The sequence below is a fragment of the Oryctolagus cuniculus genome, chromosome 5 (assembly GCF_051225735.1).
Source record: "Oryctolagus cuniculus isolate XC-2025 breed Fujian yellow rabbit chromosome 5, ASM5122573v1, whole genome shotgun sequence".
NCBI classification, from domain to species: domain Eukaryota; kingdom Metazoa; phylum Chordata; class Mammalia; order Lagomorpha; family Leporidae; genus Oryctolagus; species Oryctolagus cuniculus.
In genome coordinates this window covers 102,824,750-102,849,070 of record NC_142871.1, presented here as the reverse complement: position 1 = coordinate 102,849,070, position 24,321 = coordinate 102,824,750, and the positions used below count along the sequence as shown (strand labels likewise).

General features: G+C 38.5%; 1 protein-coding gene across 1 annotated transcript in view; it reads left to right on the top strand.

Annotated features, from left to right (window-relative positions):
• Positions 1-1,800: 1,800 nt before the first annotated feature.
• COL19A1 (collagen type XIX alpha 1 chain) overlaps positions 1,801-24,321 on the top strand; it is a 406,965-nt gene continuing 384,444 nt past the window's right edge. Inside the window, exons 1-3 of the mRNA XM_051855528.3 lie at positions 1,801-2,348; positions 11,614-11,740; positions 22,530-22,604. Of these exons, the coding sequence (XP_051711488.2) occupies positions 2,253-2,348; positions 11,614-11,740; positions 22,530-22,604 (298 nt within the window). The 5' untranslated portion in view covers positions 1,801-2,252. The remainder of the gene's footprint in view (positions 2,349-11,613; positions 11,741-22,529; positions 22,605-24,321) is intronic.

Genomic DNA, 24,321 nt, shown 5'->3' with positions numbered 1-24,321 from the left:
GCAGAGCTTGAGAAGTGAGGCTGAGAAGAAACACATTTTTTGAATTTATTATACCCGAGTTATCAAAATATGGTGCAGTGTTCATTTTAAATGACTCAGTTTCTGTAAGTGGAGCATTACAAATATGGAACTGGGTTTTTTTTTTTTTAAACACTTTAAATGAATTTATTCCTCCTATGACATAAAAATAGTTAACTCTGCCTTCCATGGAGCATAAATGTTGAAAGCATTTTTTTTTTTCAATTTCTTATATTCTTTTTCAGTACACAGAGCACACAGCTAAACTGGGAGCCAGCAGCGCTGCAAGCTGTTTGTTGGAATTTAGAGTCCTGTCAGATTTCCCCATGATTTTCACGTTTGTTCACCAGCAAGTTTCAGAAGCAGGAGGAAAGCTGATCATTTATAATTGTAGTTGGCTTAGATAAATCAAAGGTGTTTGGGTAAACGCTCTTTCTACTTGAAGTCAGCTTAACATTCAATGAAAGAATTGGCTAAAGGACCAAAATCTAGGGATACAATAGTTTGTAATCATGAAACCAGCCTAGACGCAAAGAAAAAAAAAATAAGGAAATCTCTGTTTATTTAGCAATGCGGGTGAATCTAGGAACACAGCAAGCAACAGATAATAATAATTTTGTATCATTTATTCATTTCTTGCTCTTTTCCAAGATCTTGTTTGGCTCAATGCCATAGTTAGAGAAATGAGCATTTTGAGACAGAAACAAAAATATAAGTGTTTGGCTCTTTCATAAATACCTGTATCTAAAATTATTAAAGTACTTAACAAAATAATGCTAATATGAAACTGATCGACTTTTATTAAAACACAAAAGCAACATTGTGGCTTTCCTTTTAGGTAAGTTCTAAAGCTTTATTTTAAATAGTATCAATTAAATGCTAATAAGGTAAACTTAGTCTATAAGAAATCAAGCCTGGATGGTGTCAATTCAATTCTAAAGGTATTTAAAGTATAATGGCTTAGGGAAATAAATCAAATAGGGATAAAATTCTTTCAAAAAATTGAGAATGATCACCAAAAGTCTAATGAAAGTTTGTGAATCGTGTTTCTCAAATGACCACTTAAGCAGGCTGACTCATGCATGGCATGTTCTCCCTCCTTGGCCTCTGTCCACAGTTCACCAGAAATTTGTGATGAAAACTGAAGGAAACACACCACGCGGCTTCAAATCCTGATATACCAACATGGTTTGCATCACTATGGAGGCCAAGACTCCAACACTGCACCACTGTGATTAGGAAGAAAATAGGTTTAAAAACCACGAGTTGATACATCAGTACTTTTACCCCAATGACATGGAACTGAACTATCTTGATAAATTGTTCTTCTCATTTTTAGTTTTGTCAGCCTGATTTCACCTACTTCCTCATCTGTGAGTCCTGATTTGTGAAGCTTATTTCTATGGTCCTAGGTAACTTTTAAGTTTAATGGTTTTCAACAATACAATTTATTCTATTCCCTCAAGTGGAGCAAAAACAAATAATGAAAGTATTGAACCAATTCATCTGTTTTCTAACACCTGGCATACTTTTCTGACTTCCACACTGGCTTTTTCACATGTTATGTATATACACATGCATCTCATCCACACATAAATATGCCTACAAATACGCATATACCTGCTATCTATGTATCCATATACCTGCATATGTAATATTCTGTCTACACACACACATACACACACACCCTACACCTACACAGATCCGCAGAGAAAAACGATAGCCTTACGTATCAGAAACGATCCCAAAGAGTTCAAAAGCCAAGATCGGTAGCACCAATCCACGGAAAGGTAGGATATTTAAAATCACAAAACACTTTTGTGGACTCTGAGACAAACTAAGCCACAAAAAACCTGCACACACAAGCATAGCTGGAGGACACACACTGCCGACAGAAAAGTGAAAAATGAAACCTAGCTGATACCTTTTTTTAGCTCAGCTGTTGAAAAGCCAATTATCTACCTGTGAAGGGTGAATAACACGCCACACACACGACTTTGGCAACACTTGTTTCTAGTCAGGAGTGGGAAGCCCTACGCATCTGCATCTGGGCAGCATCGTCTCCGTGAAACTGCGAAGAAAACCTCAACCTGCAAGGCATTATTCCCAGCTGGAAAGCGAGACCTTGTTGTCCATCACAAAAACCTATGCACGAGTTGGCGGCGTGCTGAAATGCGGAGTCTCGTCCTGGCGGAGTGGGAGGGCCACACTGGGAGAGACTAATAAGGGCAGAGATGCGTCCCCCGTCCCCACTCGGGCCACTCCTCGGCGGTGCGGCGGCCCTGCCCGGACTCCACGGCGCCTCCGAAGGGCTCTCCCACCAATTCAAGGTAAGCTGCGCAGCTTGGCCACCGGCCCTTTCACTCGCTCGCCAGCCCGCACACATGCCCGGTCTGGGTCATCTGCTCGCGAGTCTGCTCACTTGGCGTGCATCTGCTTTTCAAGAACATATTTCAAAAAAGAAAAAAAAAGAAAAAAAAAAAAAACCGTGCCACACATGTCTGTTGGTTTCGGCGGGTTGGATAACGCACACCTGCAATTCCGCATGCCCGTAGGTAGCTCAGAGACGGGGCCAGAAAACGACTGGCAGACACGGCCGCTTTTCCAGGCTACCTACACTGGACTTCGCGTTCGCATGCTCGCATAATGCAGGCTTTCTGCGTTCCACTTCCGTCCCAGGTGGGTTCTCGGGCTCTGTGCACTGGTAAGGCACAACTAGGGAGCAATGCTGACGCAGGTGAAACCCGACATCAAATACCTAAGAAGAAAATACCCGTGGGGTTAAATGCACAAATCAAGTAAGCTCAAGATCAGTTCACGCCGTTAGGGCTTTTGGGGGGAAGTGGGGGAGGAGGGTGGGGAGCCTGTCCTAGAGATGTTACCCAGTTTTGGGGCCGTAAACGGGGAGCAGCGAGGTTCCTGTGCCCAGCTCCCCGGCCAGGGGCTACCTATTCCGACCTGCGGGCGTTTTCTCCCAATGGCAGCACCAGAGGGGGCGGCGCGGGCGCGGATCCCGGGGCTCCGGCCACCCCAGCCCAGCCGAGCCCCGGAGCGTGCCACCCTGCTTCCTAATTACCCTGCAGCATGCGCAGCGCGGCCCGACAGAGCGCCGCCGCCGTCCCAGCCGTCCTCGCCGTCTCCGCGGGAACGTCCCGCGCCGGGCGCTCGCCCGACACGGCCCCCTCCTCGGCCGCGGGAACCCGGCCGCCCCCGCCTTCAGCGCGCTGGCGCCGCCACTGCCACAGCGGCCGTGGGAAGCAGGCGGCGCGCGCAGCCGGCTCGGGCGCTGCGGGGTCCCGACGAAGTTTGTTGGCCCGGAACCAAGCTCGCCGCCGGGCACGCCCGCTCTGGTGGAGCAGGCAGGCGTGGGATCCGTGGGATCGAGACCTGCCCGGTGCAGGCTAACTGAGCGGGGGCGACGCCTGGGCGGGTGAGCTGGTGGACAGGCCAGGTTAAACACGAGCCTCCCGGCTGATGAGAGGGTGGGGAGAGGAAGAAGGACCCCGGGAGGCATCGCCAGTCTCTGGGAAAGAAGCACTTGGGGGGCAGAATGCTGAAAATGCATATAGCAGGAAATAAACTGTACTGCCTCCCCCCACGCCACCTCCCAACAAGGCTTCCGACTGTTTTCTGCTTGGGGAAGTCTGAGGAGGAACAAGATGGAGTGATCAGGGCGCTCCAGAAGATTTCACACCTGCTTAACTTGGGAGGGGAGGATTCCTACCATTCCGCCATCATCGTCTCTCTTGCCCAAATCAAGCACTATTGTTCTTAGAGAAGGAGAGACACCCTAATCACATATGTGGTTTTCAGGGTCTCCTTGCTGTGGGTGGAGTGAAACCAGGAGAACCCTGTAGAAGCTGAGAGATCTTTGATGGGTCCCTGCGAAGGAGTGGCTGAGATGTTCAGGCATACAAGTGGTTAAAGCGTACACAAATGTCCCCTCTGAAGGGGACATGGGGTCCTTTGGGTAGGAATAACTCTTCAGAGTGGAAAAGATGACAGCGAGTAGAAAATTCTCTCCCTAGGGATCACAAAGGAAAGTACTTGGCCTGTATTTCCATGCTAATCTCTTAAAATGGTAAGGCATCTAAGTGGGGCTTCCTGGGAGAGAAAGGGGAAGGTGTGGCAGTAGAGCAGAGCGAGCCTGAACTTGCATAGACAGCTCAGAGAAAGAGCAAAAAGAAAGTAAATGACATATGCAAATGACCTACGATTATTACTGCAATGGGGACAGTTTGTCTGGCTCTGAATCCTTGCCGCCCAAGAAAACTATCCAAAGCAGATGGAAGCCCATGCTATATTCTCAGAAATGGAGAATTTCCTTTTTTTTTTTTTTTTGGTCCTCCAGTTTCTCCTGATGCAATTTTAGTTCATTTTCTCCAGTGGATGCATGAGAAATGACCAGTGGGTGCAGAGAGTGGGTTGTTCTAGAGGAAAATGATATGGAGATAGCAATCATGGTAGTGTGGCTAATTGGCATCGTTAAGTGCAAATTCAAGTGAAGAATGGAAAATAAACAGGAAGATGAAGAAATGGAGCAATACAGATGACTATATATAACCCTGAAAGGAAGCTGGGAAAAGACGAAATGAGTGGTGTCAGAGTTGTGATATCTGAGGCCACATTGAACACATTCATTGTAAATGGGCAGAGAATAACTGAGGTTTAACAGAAGAGAGCAGGGAGAACATTCCAGCAGGAAGGAATGGCATGGATGAAGCCTGAGAGGTGGGAGTGAGCAGTCCTGTGCCTACTAATAGAGTCCAAGCTGGAGGGAAACCTGAAGGAGGACCTGCCAGCAAGAGACTGGAAAGGAGAAGCTAAGAGGCAGCAGGCTCTTCTGGGTGCTTTGTTTGTAGGCCAATAATAACAGATGAGGAAGTTGCATGTTCAACTTAAAAGTTGGGGAATGCAACAGTTAACCAATAGACCTGATTTATCTATGCATGGATGTGAAGAGCAGAGCTGCTGACCCTTCTTTTTGAGAGATAGAAAATTCTGATGTTGTGGAAATGACTAGATAAAAAAAGTCTTCAAAAAGAGTAGGAAAACTTGATGAATTAGAATAGTGTTTTGTGACACTGAATCACTAATATAGCTGTGGGAAATAATGTAGATAATCGTAGTCAGAAACAATGCAGGCTGGATGTGGTGGTTTAAATTGAGAGTCATCAGAAAAGTTGATGGAGGTAATTATAGTTCAGAGAAGTGAGTCAATAAAACAGACAAGATTGGGAGAATGAAGGTAATTAGGGATGCATGCTTAGAAGGAACTTGAGGTTTAGACCCTATAGGAAGTAAGTACTAGTTTAACAGGAGAAGTAATATAGAACTTTGAATAAATGTGATAGTTTAAGAGTAGTACAAACACTAGGAATTGGAGTATGTTTTCTAAGGAAGCAGAGAATTAATTTTAACAGTATTTTGTCTCAATGATGTTCAATGAGCTTTCTTTATAAATATAATTCCTTAATTCAAAATATACTTCTATAAATGTTCCTTACATAGATGTATTACTTAACAGTTCTCAAAATTTTGATTTAATTTCAGTCCAAATATATTGCCTTAGACCATAGTCAACCTATGAATTGAACACAAGCACCTACTACATGTCCTGTTTAAAGAAGATGTGTGAATAAAATAGTCTATATGGAACATCTTGGAGAAAAAAGGCAGATTTCAAATCAATTATTACAGTGCAGTACAGGTTTAGCATCTGTTATCTGAGATGCTTGGGACCAGAAGTATTTGGGATTTGGGATGTTTTCAGATTTTAGAATATTTTCACATATATATTAGTTACCCTGGGGATGGGGACCAAGTCTAAACATGATGTTGCAATGATATGTTGCATTTTCAGCTATTATTTTTAATGCCCCTGTGTTTTGACTACAACATCTCATATGAAGTCAGGTGTCAAACTTTCCATTTGTGGTGCCATGTTGGAGCATTTTGGATGTCAGACACTTCAATTTAGCAATATTCAACCTCTATAGTCTGACCTGAAGCAAAGTTGGTGCCACATTCAGGTGGATCAAAAGGCAGTGATTAATGAACCCTGCCTGGGATGGTTCTATGGGACTTCACAGAGGATGTGACATTCACACTGCATGGCGAAGTTAGGATAAGTGCTCTTCAAATGGAGAAAGGATTTGGGGACCTTTCAGCCATCAAAAACACATTCACAGAAGTCTGACAAATTGTGAGAATTGTGAACACTTTGATGGAGCAGTGTTTTGGAGGAGATAACAAGACATGAGGCTGAGAAAGATGAGTTTGATAGACCTAGGGATTTGACAAACCTTGCTAGGTATTTGATATGGGAAGGGGATGAATAAAGAATTGAAGATGATTTTGAAATGTCTAACTTGGGTTCCTAAATTAATGATGATGCATGTAATTAAAATTTGAAGGTCAAGAGGTTTCTGTTGAACACAGTAAGGCAAGGAACTTTTCCCGAGTTGCCAAAAAAAAAAGAAAAAAACAAACAAACAAACAAAAAACAAACAAAAAACCAACTCTGTAACCTTATTTCAATTTCATTACTCCAGGCAATGATACAACTGTGAAATTGTATTCTACCTAGTTCTAAATAGGGATATTTGTTTGATTATTTACTTGGATTTTTAACTCTAAAGGTTTAGCTTTTGATCTTTTTTTTTTTCTCCCTAATGGTTTATAGACTCTACTATAGCTTTACTAAAGATAGATTCTCAAGATTGGTAAAAGAACAGATGTATGACACACCTGTTGTTTTTGCTCATTTACATGATGTGTCATTTAATAACAGTATGGCCAGATTTTCCTGGTGGCGTTACGTATAGGCATATTGGAGAGTAGTCAAGAAGGTGTGCATTAAAGATGGACTCCTACCGAGTCACACAGCATTTCTATTTTTGACAAATGTTTTGTAATTTAACAAATCAGACCTACCTTTTTGAAAGTAGAAGTGTTGCATTGTGCTCATTTAACAATCTTCTTAAAATAGTAATTCTATTTTCTTACACTTGTTCTTTTATGTTATTTTCTGTTTTGATGTTGTCTTTACCCTTTACCTAAAACTAAGTTTCCAAGATACTTAGCATGATAAAACTGTACATGACATAACAGTAAAATTATTTGAGCTCCAATGGCAGATTTGATTTGTTTTTACTCAAAAGCTTGCTCCGAGAGGGCCCTTGCCATTTTGGCAAACCCACCATTCCATCATTCTGTCTACATATTTTCCTTTCTTTTACTTCCTAGAATCTGTCTGAAGGGTTATGTGTGTGTTTACCTTTGATCTCCCTGACCAGAGTGATGCAGGGACTTCTGCTTGACTCGCTGTTTACTGTCACTGGTTCATAGTAGGGACTTCATCCTACTAATGGAATGAAATATTAATGTTTTATAATATTTCTATGTATTCTGTATACAAATTTAGAGTAAGAAAGAATGTGTTTAAAAATCTGTGCCCTAATTAAAATATTCTTAGTTTTGATAGTTTTGCCTTATAAATTTCAAGGATGGTGTTAGGAAATTTAAAGGCAGACTAAGAGGTGGCTGTTTCCAGGTGCTGTGGACAGAGTGTAAACTTAGTGGAAGGTTCACATTTGTGTGAGTGAGACTCTTCATTCTGCAGATGGATCCAGAAATAGAAAAAGATGGAGGATTTATGTCTGGTTCAGATCAGAAGGCAGCACATCCCAGAAAGCCTGATCTGTTTAATTCTAAACTTGACCTGGACCTTTTAGGTCTTTTGGAAGCTATGTGCTGAGGTAAAACATGTCTGTATCAGTATTATTGGCTTTATTTTTGATTTTCAAATATTTTGACACATGGTATTTAAATCTCTATCCTCATGCTATGTTAATGCCTGTCCTTCAAGTTATGAATACTAAAATCCACATGTAAAAAATTCCTTCAGAAATGTGACCCATATTCTCCATATTCTGCTTAAAATGTATCATGAGCCATCTTTAGAAAAAATTATTTGAGGGCATTAAGAAACCTTGGAATTCATATTTTATTCTGAGGGTCTTCATTAGTTACTTTAAGAATTGAAGTTCTATGTTGACTCTTTTATCTGGAAAGAGCAATACATAATTGTCATAACACTGACTTGGATTCATTTGTAAAATTACCTTGATAAGCAGCTAGTTAGGACCTAAGGAGACAGAATAGAAACCTACCCAGGTTTGATGAGGAAGGAGACTGTGAATAAAGCCCAGGATTAAGAAATCCTAAAAGGGCTCCAGGTGAGTGTCCAGGGCAGCAAGAAGCAGCCTGAGAACAGTAAGTGTATGGGAATGATGAGAAAGATTGGGAAAAGCAGAAGTTTAGAGAGGTACCAAGGTCAAAGGAAGTTTCTTGCCTTTGACAGTTGTGTTGGCTCCAACCCTGTAAATGCCTCCAGCAGAGGTTCCAGTTCTTAAAAAAAACGTGTTTATACAAGGATTTATTTAGAAACTTTGATAAAAGGTTTAAAAAATGTTTTTAGCTGAATGGAGTACATATTTAATCATTATCTAAACAACAGAAACCTCAATTAGTAAACACACTTTAGGAAACACAAAGAGGAAGAATGCACATAAATAACCTTGGAAATATTATGAGATCTTGAAATACCTTAAGAATTATACATGTATTTCACTGTCTCCCAATCATTGTATTTCATTAACTTATTAACATTTAAAAATTCGACAAAGTTATTGAGTCTCTGCTGTTCCAGAAACTATGCTAGGTATCCACTATACAGTGAAGGACAAGACACAGTTGCTGTACTCATAGATCTTACAATTGTACAATAAATGTGTGTACACAGCAAAATAAAGTCTGAGATACAGAATTATGGAGCAACAACACTTCTTGGTCAGATAAGAGCTCTCCCACACAGGAACACTGATGAAAGATGAAGGATGAACAGGACCCAAAATGTTTCAGGATGAGGAAATAGTATACCCAAAAACCGTGAGGTTGGAAAGACTCTGGGAACTTGAGAAGTAGGACATCTGTGAAGAGAGCAAAAGATTGTTCAGCCGTGAAAGGCTCTTGGATTATATTTGAAGTACAATGGAAAACCATTAAAGATCAGAAGTTATATGATCCAAATTTCATTTTAAATAAGGATCTCTAGTGCTATACAAAGGACGAATTTGATGAGGAGTCAGTAATGGAGGGGAGAAACTAGTTAGGATGCTGTTGAGAAGTCAAGACCAGGGTGATTTGATGTAGGACAATGACAGGAATAGAAGTGGATGGCTTCGCGATGTGTTTAGGGTAACATGACTGGTGGATGGTTTGGATGTAGGGAAAAGGGATGAAGAAGACAGAAGAATCAAAGTGATATTTGAGTTTCTGGTTTGACCAAAAGTAAAACTTTTCAAAAGTTTTACTTATTTTCATTTAACTTGAAAGGTAGAGAGCAAGGCAGACAAATGGTGACTTTCTTATTCTAAAGAGAATCTATCAATGTAACTGAAACCCTGATATGAATTAATTTATAGTAGACTTGATTAAACTTTGAAAGATTATAAAGTGATATAACATTTTTTTCATACTTAGACCTCTTAGGATAGCTATTCTAATAGTATTGTGATTGTCAAATACACTGAGCTATTATATTTTTACTTGTAATTTACTTCCATGCTAGTTCACTATAAAAAAGTTGTTTTTCATTATGAGATTCTATTTAGCAAGTCTTATTGTAATACCCATAGACAAGAGGTATGCATTCAGAAAGACAGCTATCAGAGGAAGTAGGTGTTACATACATCCATTTTTTTCTTTTTAAATACAAGATTGCTTTTCACATGTGCCGTAATGACTTTTTATAGCATTGATGATTTAATTCTAATAACATACTTAAATTTATAGAAAATATTCTGACATTAATTAAGCCAAAAGATGCAGAACTAATAGAAAACTGAACTGTGGGTAGTAAAATCAAATTTTAAAATTATGAATCATTACATGTGATACCAATAGCATAAGCAACAAAAAATAGATGCCTGTGATGATCCCATGTGGGCACCCATTCAGGTCCTAGCTGCTCTACTTCCAATGTTCTTACTAATGCAACTGGGAAAGCAGCAGAAGATGGCTTAACTGCTTGGGCCCCTGCCATTCTTGTGGGAGACCCAAATGGAGTTCCTGGTTCTTGGGCCAAGTCCATACCGTAGTGGCCATTTGAGAACTGAACCAGTGAATGGAGGATCTGTATTTCTGTCTGTCTCTCTCCCCCTCCCTTCCTGCACCTTTCCTCTTTCCTGTCTCCCTCTCCCCTCCCTATTCCTGTCCTCTCTCTCTCTCTCTCTCTCTCTCTCTCAGTAACTCTGCCTTTCGGATAACTAAAATGAGTCTTTAAAAAACAAGCAAAAACAAAAACAGTATCAAAAGACACAAACAACAGAATGAAAACTAAACCTACAGAATGGAAGAGAATATTTGCAAATCAGAAATCTTATAAGGAGTTAATATCCAGAATATATAAAGAACTCCTGTAGTTCAACAACAACAAACTTGTTTGCATATATTAATACAAATAATTAGATAATCCAAATAAATTATACAGATGGCCAATAAGCATGTGAAATGATGTCCAACATTGTTAATAATTAGGGACCTGTAAACCCAAACTACCATGAGACACCATCTCCAATTCATTTAATAGTTGTGTGGCAACTATTAAAAAGAAAGGAAATAACAAATGTTACTAGGGATACAGAAAAGTTGGAACTTTTGAGCGTTGTTGGAATATGAAGTGATGCAACTGCCATGGAAAGCAGTATAGTAGTTCTTTAGAGTATATGAGTATACAGTAGTTCTGTTTTTCATTTTCTATCAATTCTATTCCTGGATATAAGTGCAAAGAATTTGAAAGAAAAGACTCAAATTATTATTTGTACAACCATGTTCATAACTGCATTGTTCACAGTAGTAAAAGATGGGAGCAACCTAAAGGTCCACCAGTGGATGAATTGATAAAATGTGGTCTATTCATACAATGGAGTATTATTCAGCATTAAAAGGGAAGGGAATTCTGACACATTGCCACAACATGCATAAATTTTTAGTTTATTAACTGAAGTCACAGAAGATTAAAAAATGGTTCCTTTTATATGAGGTACCTACAGTATTCAAAAATCATAAATGCATCAAATAGAATGATGGCTTCCGAGGCTGAGGGAGAGGGGAAGCTATAGTTTAATGACTCTAGAGTTTTAGTTTTGTAAGACGAAAGGGTTCTAGAGATGAATGATGGTGGTGATTGCACAAGAATGTGAGCACATTCATTCCACTGAACTGTAACTAAAAAATGGCTAAGAACATATTATGTATAGTTTACCACAATTTAAAAAAATATAAAATTGAGAGAATTTAAGTTCTAAGAGACTGTATCAACCCTGATAACTAACTAGAAACTAATCCAAAAATATTCTTGGAATTCTTTCATACAGATTAAGGTATATATTAATATGTATATGTAATCATATACCCTATTATGTATTTATATATAAGGTAAAGATCTGTTTTATCTTTAAGTTTTTCTGGAGACAATGAGAGGAACTACATGTGATTAAGCTTATTGGAACATTTTTCTCCCTGCTGCAGATTTGTGTCCACTTGTTCACATGGTTTCAAGGCACAATGAGGCGCACTGGCTCTTGGAAACTCTGGCTTTGGATGGCAATGTTCCTGCTTCCTGCTTCCACTTCCGTGTCAGTCAGGGACAAGCCAGGTATCTATGCCACCTCCTTACCCAAACTCCAGATGTTATTTATAGCCTTTAGATCTTTAAGAAAATATTAATACAAATCTTTTTAAGACTTCAGAAACCATAGATTATAAATATATTAGTACAGAGTAAATAATTCATTTATACCACTGCTCTTCACATCATACTCATTAATTTTAAAATTACCTGATTTTTCTCAAGTATTATATTAGTGTAACTACCCCTGTCCTTTCTGTCATTGATATTTAAAAATATAAATGTGTGTATGTAAATTTATATATATATATATCATTTCCCTTCTAACTACTGCATTCAAGTTAAAAGGAAGCTCATCACCAATTAAGATTAATGAGGACACATCTAATCTTAATAAGGGAAAAATGAAAATAGCAATAAAGGGAATATATTTTAATTTTATGTTAGTTTTGTATCTTATGAGGCAAACACAAAATTGACAGATTTTTAGAGCATGTTTTGAGCTAAACATATTTACTTGCAGCTGCTAAATTAATCATCTAATACATCTTGCTAAATGGATTTACAGCAATTTGAAATATCTATTTCCATATTTGGTTTTTAAAATGGGTAATGTGCTCGATTTGGAGGATATTCTTGAACATTGAGTATGTGTAAATTATTGGCATTGGTTTGTTCCATGTTACAATTTGAATGAGACACATTGGAGAAACCATTTGCTAAGATAAAACTCCAGCTCCCTTCCATGAAAAGGATTATATATAGTATATTCTGATGATGATTATACAGGACATAGTCTAAGACTAGGTCTTATTGTGCTTATTTGTTTGAAATCTTCTTTAATTTTTGAATAGCATGAATAATCTCACTAATTAAGTAGAGACTTTTGAGTTTGAAACATAAAATAAAATCACTTATAAAGGCATAACCAATCTTGGTCTTCATGGTGTATAAGACTTAATGGTCTTTACAGTGTTTGCTCATTTAGTAGGAGGTATGTTTCCTAGAATAATCCACAGGAAGGTTTAAACATTTTACTGGATAAATAGCTTCGTGTGGCTGTCATACAGCTTTAGGGGCATACACTTTGAGAAATACATCTGCAGTGACTTATGAATTACATATCTGCTGAGCACGAGAGAGGATTTTATTGTGATAATGTTGCCGTTCTTGCACATTCATGACTGCTCGGGAAACCTGGAAGGTAATGTGCTTTGCAATTTATTCAGAGAAGATAGGTTTATTTTGTTTCCTTTTTGGTTTGTTTAAGTTAAAAAGGAGAATGAATCTTTGGTTGACTAGGACATAGGCACAAGCTGGGGTATAATTGTTGCAATTGTTCCTGATGAAAACAATGACCTGAAGTATCTACATAAAAGGTTCTCTGGTATCAGTTTGAACAAGAATCACCTGCCATCTATTCTCAGCGATAACCACAATACAGGTCAAAGTAGAGTAGGATTCAGTAACTACATCTTTTTTTTTTTTTTTTTAAAGACTTTATTCGAAAGGCAGAGTTACAGAGAGGTAGAGGTAGAGAGCGAGGTCTTCCATCCAATGATTCACTCCCTAGATGGCCACAACATCCAGAGCTGTGCTGATCCGAACTAGGAGCTTTCTCTGGGTCTCCCACGCAGGTGCAGGAGCCCAAGGACTTGAACCATTTTCCACTGCTTTCCTAGGCCACAGCAGAGAGCTGGATTGGAAGTGGAGCAGCTGGGACTCAAACCAGCGCACATATGGGATACTGGCACTGCAGGTGGCAGCTTTACCCACTACACCACAGCACCAGCCCCAGAAGATTTATTTATTTTACTTGAAAGTCAGGGTTACTCAGAGGAGAGGCAGAGAGAGAGGGGGAGGTCTTCCATCTGATGGTTCACTCCCCAATTGGCCGCAACGGCCAAGGCTGGGCCAAACTGAAGCCAGGAGCTTATTCCCGGTCTCCCATGTGGGTGCAGGGGCCCAAGGACTTGGGCCATCTTCTACTGCTATCCCAGGCCATAGCAGAGAGCTAGATGGGAAGTGGAGCAGCCAGGACTAGAACCAGCGCCTGTGTGGGATGCAGGTGCTTCAGGCCAGGGTGTTAACCCACTGTGCTGCAGCGCCGGCCTCTCCAGTAATAATAAGGTCCCTAGGTGAATAGAATGCAGGATGTCTGGGGAAAATACTTGGAGAAATACTCACCTTTGGGATAATTAACATTTCATTTCCTACCCTCTTCCTCTGTAGATTATCTGGCATGTTATGCCACCAAGTTCCTTTTCTCTTTTATTTTTGCCTTCAGTAACTCTTTAAAAAATTATGGTTTAAGAACACAGTGTGAGATCTACCCTATTAAATATTTTCAGTATGCAACACACTTGTGTTAACTGTCAGCACAGTGTTGTTGAGTACCATTTAATCATCTTGCATAACTGAGATTTCCTCATTTTAGGATTTTCTAAATATTTTGCTTTTGTATCTTTAGTGTCTTAATTCTTTAATTAGTTTGTATATATGTCTACCAAAATGCATATATTCTATTCCAATTTATTTAACCAAATTAATCTTTTTGAAAAATTTTCCTAAGAGCAAGACTTCGAAATTAATCTGAACTCTCACAAGATTGATATATCACAAAGCACTAAAGGAAATCATAAAGAAAAAAACTTAAGAGTTGATTTTTATTATGTCATTTGGTAGAAGGTGCTCACAAAAAAACACATGTGAACATGAATGGAAATGGCTTAACGTCACGTGTCACTTGCATTAATTGGAAACGTCAGCAAAGCACTAGCCGAGGGATTACTGGAGTATGTGATATGCGGGGCATAGCCTGGCAGGGTGCTCTTCTAGTGTCTTGTGTGTCTGATTCACAGCACCAGCTTCCCTTTTTAGTGTCCTCATGTGCAGACCTGCGTGTGTGGTCACTAACCATTTACCGGAGGGAAGTGATTGCATCTAAAAATAAAATACAACAAATTGAAGCAGAGGCTAGAGTTGCAGCTCTCAGGACTGTGAAGTTGTCAACAGTTTACTGTTAAACCTAAATATATGAAGGATGAGTTAAGTCTTCTAATCATTTTACTTCAACTCTATGGTTTGTTTAATGAGTACTTGGAATATCATCCCAGTTGGGATAGAATTCAAGAGTAATTTGGAAAGATTCAATAGCAACTTGATCTTTACAGTCTTGAAGGTATTTTGGACTTGTTATGTTGAGATTTCGTGGTAAAGCAAGTTGTGTATTTCCGTACTACAGATGAACTTCAATCCCAATGTGACAGTTTCAGCTGAGTTGGTTGTCAAGAAATGAGACAGAATTGTATTAAAACATATGCTACACTAGATAAACTCAAAATTTGCCTTAATCTGTTGCTTGGCACTTTTTTCTCCATTATACAAGCCAATGTGTCAAATAATTAAAGTTTCTTCTTCTTAAAATCTGTTCTAAGGCAAAAGTTCTAAATTATAAAAAAAAAAAGTAAAAGGCTAAGTAAACAGATGACAGAAGGCCACATAAATTACAAATTTCTTTTGTATGGTAAAGCTGGTAAAGCCTCAGGTTAAGTATCTAGATGGAGTTAATTACACATTTAGGTCCAAAAGTATTCAAAGAAACCCTCCTTAGTTTTCTGATAATTGCAAGGGAAAACTATTATGCTGAAATACAATCTCTTCTAGTTGGCAAACACCTCCTTTTTCTTCTTTTTGTGTGTGTGTGTGTGTGTGTGTGTGTGTGTGTGGAGATTTATTATTTGAAAGAGTTACAAAGAGAAGGAGAGAAACAGCAAGTGAGAGCGAGCTTCCCATTCAATGGTTCACTCCCCAGATGACCACAATGGCCAGGGCTGGCCCAAGCCAATGCCACGAGCCAGGAACCCTATTTGTGTCTCCCACAGGGGTGGCAGGGGCCCCAGTACTTAGGCCATCTTGCACTGCTTTCCCTAGGCCATTATCGGGGAGCTTGATGGGAAGTGGGGTGGCTGGGACACAAACTGGCCCCCATACGTTATGCCAGCATCACAAGCAGCAGATTAATCTGCTACACCACAACACTGGCTCCTAAACACCTCACTCTCAGAGTGTGGCCATACAGGGAATTTTACCGTGTGTGTGTGTGTGTATGTCTAGAATTTGTTCAAAACCCTAGTTGACAAATACTTGGTAACTCCTGTAATTTGAAAGTGGAGGAAAGCCTCATAATACCTATTTTTGTGGAGTAGTTTTGTACTAGAGATGAGCAGTAAAGGTGCTATGACCTTTTGTAACCTCTCCATTAAGATAGCTGTGTTCCCATACTTTTTTTTCTTAAGACTTATTTTATTGATTTGAAAGGCAGAGTTGGAGAATTTGTCATCCCTGCATCCCTGTTTCACTCCCCAAATAGCCTGGAGCTGGGCCAGGCTGAAACCAGGAGCCTGGAACTCCATCCAGGTCTCTCATGTGGGTGTCAGGGACCCAAGCATGAGGCCTTCTTTGCTGGCCTTCCCAAGCGCATTAGCAGGGAGCTGGATTGAAAGGGGAGCAGTCGAGACTCGAAGCGTTACCCATATGGGATGTAAGTGTTGCAGGTAAAGGCTTCACCCGCTGTGCTACAATGCCAGGGACTCCCTGTCCCCCCCATTTTACTCTTGTTTAGTCACCATTTCATATTGTCTCTGTTATATTCTGGTCTGGCACACTTTATCTATTTGTGTTAATCAATGTTTTTCTCCCAAGCTTAGCTACTCAATATTCCTTTACCAGAGGAATTGCAAAGTATGAAGTATAGAGAGGTGGGAGGGCAACTAGGATCAAGGAAATGAAGAGGCCTGCTTCCTCTCCATACCCTGAGAAGGTTGCTCTAGCCTTTTAAAAAATCCAAGACCTCTGACAGCTCTTGTTTTGCTCCCTTTACAAAGTGAAAGCAAACTAGTTCCATATCTGCAGTACATCTTTCCTCTTTGTCTTCCTCAGCTCTAGTCCTCAGGAAAGTGCTGTGTCACCAGTTCTGTACCTGTGGGTAAAGAAAACGCTCTTCTCTAATGCATGTTAGTGAGGGTTGGTAAATAGGACCTCTACTTAACTGGGCAGAGTTGAATTGTGATTTTACAGGTAATAATCGTGTACTTATTATATGTACTCCTGAGGATAGGAAGAAATAGGAAAACCAAAAATGAAAAAATGGACAAAAGGAATTTGCAGATTCTCAGGGGATAGTCCCTGCCCCTTTTCTCTCCTTGTTTCACACTCTGTATGATCACATCTGTTCCTGTGGCTTTAAATGTGATTCATATAGCAATCACTCCCAAATTTCACACTCCAAACTTCTTTTGAGTGCCATATCTCTATTTCTAGCTGCCTATTTGACAACTTTACTGTTTGAACTTTTTAATGGCACCTCAAACTTAGCATTTCTAACACTTCTCTTCTACCACAGATTCATTTATACTGGCGAATCTCCCTTCATTTCTCTTGGGAGAGTCTTTTCAGTAAACTAAATGTTCATCTAGCTAAGCAGTCCAACTCTTCCTCCTAACTGCAATCAAGTGTTTAATCATGTCCTGCTTATTCTTGTGTCTCAATTCTTTTTCCTTTCTTCCATCCTTATTGTCATCATCAGTCTGAACTCCTATCACGGCTGGCCCAATAGACTGAAGGCATGCAAGTGGGATTGCCAGACACAATACAGGATGCCCAGTAAAATTTGACGTATAGATAAACAATGAGTAACTTTTTAGTAAAAGCATGTGCCAAATATCACATGAGATAGGTATGATAAAATTTGTTATTTGATATTTAAATTTAATGAGGAATGCTATATTGTTTGCTAAACTCAGCAATCTTAGAGGGGTCAGGAAGGCTGCTCTCATGTGGGAATGTTTAAGCAGAGACACAAAAGGTAGTGAGAGAGGGAGGCTTGCGAGCACCTGGAGAACAGTCGGCATCAAGGCCCTGAGGCAAAGGCATGTTCAACGTACGGGAGGAGTATTGAGAAAGGCCAGGAGACCAGTGAAGTGCATGAAAGGGAAGCAGGAGGAATTTGCTTCTGAGCAGTGTATCTGTGCTTTGTGTGTTGTCTGAGTCTGATTTCTAAGCCTTCAAGGTCAAAGACTAGACCTTGGACTGTTGTGAATTCACCAAAAACAAACACTGCTCTATGAATCCTTTTTTTTGGGAAAGGGTCAACCCTTGCTCCGTGCAAGTATTTCTAGGTATCATGTGAATAAGGCAGGTATCGAGCTGGTGTTGCAATGTGAGTGATGCCACCATTTGTGAAGCTGAGTGCTGGTTTGAGTCCTGGCTTCCTCTTCTGATCCAGTTTCCTGCTAATGTGCCTGGAAGGCAGTGGAACATTGCCCAAGTGCTTGGGCCCCTGCCGTCCATGTGGGAGACTCAGATGGAGTTTCTGGTTCCTGGATTTAGCTTAGCTCCATGTTGGCTGTTACAGCCATTTAGGAGAAGAGCTTTCTCTTTCCTTCTCTCTGTGTTGCTCTGCCTTTCAACTATGTAGAATTTGAAAAAAATAGGTTTCTGAATTTTTATCTTCTAGCTTATCTCAGCAAGATTTAATTCACAGTTAATTGAATATTGTAAGACAATAGTGCCCCGTTATTCTTGGAAATGTGTTCCAAACCACCCAGTGGAAGTCCGAAACCATAGACAGTACCAAACACTAAATGTACTATGTTTTGCCTATGATAAAGTTTAGCTTACCAATTAGGAACAGTAAAAGATTAACAATAAATAAAACAGTTAAACTTTTGAGCTGTTCATCCCTTGTATTTTTTTAATATTTTCAGACCATGAGTGGCCTCAAGTAATAGAAACCATGGAAGGACAAACGGTAGATAAGGGGAGACTGTGATACTGTATTACTCACACACGCTGTTATTTAGGTACAAGTGAGTAGAAATATAAATTGTTTCTTCACCAAATTCTATGCTTTCTTCCCTTCCAGTCAAAAAAAATATATAGTATAACTGATATAGATGTATGCTATAACTTAGTATGAAACCAACTTAATATGGCTCAACAAGTGGTAACACGTGTAACAGAACACATTCACATTTATTTTCCATGATACTTACAATGTTGCTTACCCCTTTTGTTTTTTATTATGTACAAGGAATTGCCTCACCTCTTATTTTTCCTAAGGCTGGAGGCTTCTGTGCTGCTAGTCTCCATTTAATATGAGCATCAACAACATACACTAATCTATTAAATATTACATCAGTTAAAAAGCCAAAAATTAAAAGGATAGGTTTGAATTAGTCTGGACTTCTTAGCTATTTGAGAGCAGAAAGGGAGAATTCAATGTGCTTTTGGTGATTAAGAAAAATGAAAAAGGGATTTTTGACATGTCTCCACTGAATACTATATTAAACCAAACATTTACATGTATATAAGTATAAAAATTAACAATTGTAGGAAAAATTTGTATCAAAAGTTATCTAATCTCAAGATTAGAATGCTCAGCAATATAATAGGAAGCCAAGGCAGCTGGTAAAAACACAGTACAAGGAATTAGAGATTCAGGGTAAACATGACTGTGTGTGTGAGGGAGGGGATTTCCATTCTAAGCACATGTTTAGAACTAAGGATGAGTACAAAATATGTTTCTACTAAGGAAGAGTTTATTAGGTATGATATTGTTTAAATTATTTTAGCAGCAATCTTCAATACAGAAGGCAAAAAAAGCTGTCTTATAGGAAACATGGGCTTTATTTCAACTCTGCCATTGAGGGTTTATTCGGTCTTAGTGTTTTTCGGATGACTTGTTCTTAGATGCTCAAAATTCTAATTTTTGGGGGAAGAGATGAGTAAAAATTGAAAGAAAAATATTTTCTGTGTATGCAATCTAGGTAAAATCATAATATAATCAAATATAAACTAGCTGCCTTCTTTTTTGTTTACTTTGGTTCCTTTTAATGCATAAAAATTGCTCTACTTTTCACAAAAAACATATGATCCACAAATTAAAAATGCATTTGATTCTCTTAAAGACATTTGATAGAGAAATACTGCCTTAAATATTGCTGGACATATTAAATTCCATTCATTTAAAAGTGACAGACATCATCATATATTCATTAAGTGCTCAGAAGAATTTAAATAAGATATATACTGTTTCCAATTTGGCAGTAGGCCAGCATACCTTCCCGTCATTACCAAAGTATCATAGAGAAAAGTCCCTTTCTGCTGTGTTGATTTGTTTTGCTAGTCATTTACTGGGAAATTCCCTATGTTGTGAATAAATCAATCTTATTTATTATTACGTACCATTACTCATGTTTATTACAAAATTTGATCAGAATTTAGATTTTTTAAAAAGTTTTGCAAGAATTATTTTTATCTTAAAATATTTTCTCAGACACTCATTTCTTTTTACTCAGTTCAGTAAATCTTAAGTGTACAATGCAATGATTTTTATGCATTTTTTTACCCATGTAAATACTGCTCATATCAAAATATAAGACATTTCTAGCACCCCAGAAACTTCTCTACACTCAGTTGACAACCAGCAAAGTAACTACTACTCTGACATTGGTTAGTCGTACAATCTCTTGAGCTTCATATAAATAGAATTATGTACTATTTATTCTCTTGGGAATGACATTTTTCCATTTAATATTAAATCTCAGATTTACTCAGGTGTTACATATCAGTTCATTGTTTTTTATAGCAATGGATTTCTAAAAGTTATTTTATAATTCATTTATTTAAAATGCAGAGAGGTCCCATTCATTGGTTCATTTCCAAACGCCTGCAATAGCTGAGGCTTGGCCAAGCAAAAACTAGGAGCTTAGAACTCAATCAAGGTCTTTACCAGGGATGGCAGGAACCCAATTACTTGAGCCATCATCTGCCTTCCAGGATATGCATTAATAGGAAGCCAGAATTGGAAAAAGGGCCAGGACTCCAATCCAGGCACTCTGATAGGAGATACCGGCATCTCAACCAAGTTTCTTAACCACTAGGCCAAACTGCTGCCCCTACAGTTTTCAATCTACCAGAATTTATTCATGTATTCTCATGTTGATAAACATTCATGTTATTTCCAGTTTTAGACTGCTATGAATGTCTTTATACTCATTTATTATTTTTTGCACTAGGGTCACTTAATTTATAAGTCCTAGAGGTCCTATGTATTTAGCTTTACTAAATAATGCCATTCAGTTTTTTGAAGCAATGGTGCTCATTTCCACTTCCACAAGCAATAAAGAGTTTTTTCTCTACAACTTCATCAACATTTGGTGCTGTAATTTCTTTAATTTTCATTGTTTAGTAGCGTCTTCTTGTGTTTTTATTTTGCATTTTCCTGATTACTAATGAGCATCTTTCCATATGTTGGTTAGCAATTTGTATTTGCATATTTTGCATATTTATTCATGATGTCTTTTTTGCATGCTGTCAGATTAAGGCTTTTAAACTTATTGGTTTGTGAGAGCTCATTGTCTCTTCTGCAACACACGTGTATTAAAAATACTGTCTCCTAATCTGTGGCCTGCTTTTTTATTCCTTTAATATTGTCTTCTGATTAACAAAGTTTTTAATGAAATCCAACAGAGCAATCTTTTTCCTTTGATTATTGATTTCAGAGGTTTTTCAAGAAATCTTACTACCCTAAGTTTCTGAAAACAATTTGTGGAAGGTTTATTTTTTATTTTCATATTTAGGTCTGTGATCATTTAAAATTTCTGTGCATGTGAAGTAGGGGCCAAAGTTCAGTGATTTTTTTTTATGTAGCTATCTAGTTAATTCAGCATTACTTATTGAAAAGACCATCATTTTTTCCACTGAATTGCAGTGGCTCTTAGTGTAAATAAGATCATAAAATACTCTGTTCCATTGATTTGTTTATCTATATGTGCACCAACACTGTTATAAAAGTTCCTGATATCTTTTAGTTTATCTTGTTTTTATTTAATTCTTTTAGCTATTTTAGTTTTTTGTTATAGTTCTGTAAAACTTTGAGAATCCATTTGTTTTTATACACACATACACATTGCACCTAATCTTGAGATAAAATTGAGATTGATATTTTAACCATATTGAGTCTTCCAATAAAAGTAATTGGTTTACCTTACGTTATTTAGGTCTTCAATTTTTCTCAGCAATAGTCTCTAGTTTTTAGTGCAGAAGTCTTAGATGAGATACTTGGTGTTTGTGAAATTGGCTATGAATTAAGATTAACACTTGGCATTGCTTACAAAATATCTTGGGACCTGAAATCCTGCCTCTGAAATAAGAATTTCCAGAGTAGCTCAGGAACTGCCAACATTATTCAGTGTAGTAATTTCACTTACTAAATGATTGTGTTGCAGTATTGAACATGTAAACTCACTGTAAATCGGGACTGACTGTATCTTTTATTTCTTCATCATTAAAGGCTTTAAAACATAATTAGTACTTTCTCAATTGTTTTATCTTTTTTCATTATAAGCCACTTTTTTTGACAAAGTTCTTTTGCTTCTTTTTATCTTAGTCACTTTGATCCATTTTAAATGTAGAGTGTCACCTGAAAACAAAACCTGAGTCAAAGCTGTATTAAAGTATAGTAGTAACTCACATGTTATCTATTAGACTATACTTTATATATGAAAGTTTAATGATGTTTAATAATTATAATATCTAACACAAATTACTCACTGGGCAACGTTCTAAGCACCTTACATAAATAACCCCATGTATTCCTCACCAGGACGTCTATGATATTGTCATCTCCATTTCATAGAAACTTCATAAAATGACTTAATTTATTTTTATTTTAACCTTCTAATAGTATTGTGTGATTCAAATTTGATAGAAAATGTATTTAATATCATCTATCCTTTGTCTTTTTACATAGAAAAATCATGTCCTATACTAAGAACAGAGGGACATCAGTTTATACAAGACAGCAGGAATAAACTTGAAGCCTCAGGTAATCATTATAGTTTTTGCAAAATAGAATTTTACGTAAAATTATCCAAAGAAATATAATGTAGCTGATTCTTGGTTATTACAATAATTTAAGATCATAGCATCAACATAAAAATTGAAAGTAGATGATGTAGACAAAATGCTGAGAGCAGAGTTCAGTATTGCTTAATCAACAACGCCTAACTTATTTTGTGACAAAAATTTGTTTAAAATTTTAAAAGCTGTTTCCATAGTAGACACCTTGAAAAAAGAAAAAAATTATAAGATCTCACCAGCCAGGTAGTCATGATTATTATTTTCATGTAACATTCCTATCTCTTTGTCCTTTGCTGTCTCAGCTTCTCATTTATCCCTCTCTGCTCTTCCTGCCCCTCCTCCTCTCCATCCTCTTTCCCTCTCTTCTCCCCCTCACTCCCTCCTTCTCCTTCCTGTTCCCTCCCATCTTCTCCCCTTCTCCCTTCTCTTTCTCTCACACATAATTGTTAAGACTTACAGTGCATTTAAAATCCGAGCCCCAGCCCTAGCTGCTGCAGGCATCTGGGGAGTGAACTAGTAGGTATAAGATAGCTCTCTCAGGGCTGGCATTGGGGTACAACAGGTCAAACCAACACCTGCAACCTTAGCATCCTATATGAGCACTGTTTCGAGTTCTGGCTGCTCCACTTCCAATCCAGTTCACTGCTATTTTGCCTGGTAAAGCAGCAGAAGATGGCTCAAGTGCTTGGGTCCCTGCACCCATATAGGAGACTCAGATGGCGCTCCAGACTCCTGCCTGCAGCCTGGTCCAGCCACAGCAGTTGTGACCATTTGGGGAATGAGCCAATGTGTAGAAGAACTCTTTCTGTCATCTGCTTTTCAGTTAATCTCTGTGTAACTCTGTAAATACATCCAAACATGTTCCTTTATCAATGTAGATTTTCCTAAAGCGTGATTTTTTTAAGAAAAAAGCTACTTTCGGGACATGCTCAAGCTGACTTACCCCAAACGGTAGAGTTAGAAATATACCAGGGGATTCCAATTCAATCCCATCAAGGTGGCATGTGCTATCTCACTAGTCCCAGTGATCAATTTCTGTTCACAATTGATCATAATGATAGGACTAAGAACCAAAGGGATCACATAAACAAGAATAGTGTCTACAAATACTAGCTGATAGAATAAAAAAGGGAGAGAATGATCCAACATGGAAAGTGAGATACACAGCAGACCCATAGAATAGCAGATGTCCTAAACAGCACTCTGGCCTCAGAATCAGCCCTTAAGGCATGCGGATCCGGCTGAAAAGCCCATGAGAGTATTTCAGGCATGGAAAGCCAAGACTCTCGGGGGGGGGGGGGGGACACCTAAATGAAAGATTTCCGCAAGTGAGATCCCAGTGGAAAGAACGGGTCATCAAAGAAGGAGGTACCTTTCTCTGAAGGGAGGAGAGAACTTCCACTTTGACTATGGCCTTGTCTAAATATGATCAGAGTTGATGAACTCAGTGGGCTTCCATAGCCTTGGCAGCTCATGACAAGAGCCTAGGGTGATTACTGAGGCCATAAACAAGAGTGTCAATTTGTTAAGTCAACAACAGGAGTCACTGTGCACTTACTCCTCATGTAGGATCTCTGTCCTTAGTGTGCTGTACATTGAGATTTAATGCTATAACTAGTACTCAAACAGTATTTTTCACTTTATGTTTCTGTGTGGGAGCAAACTGTTGAAATCTTTACTTA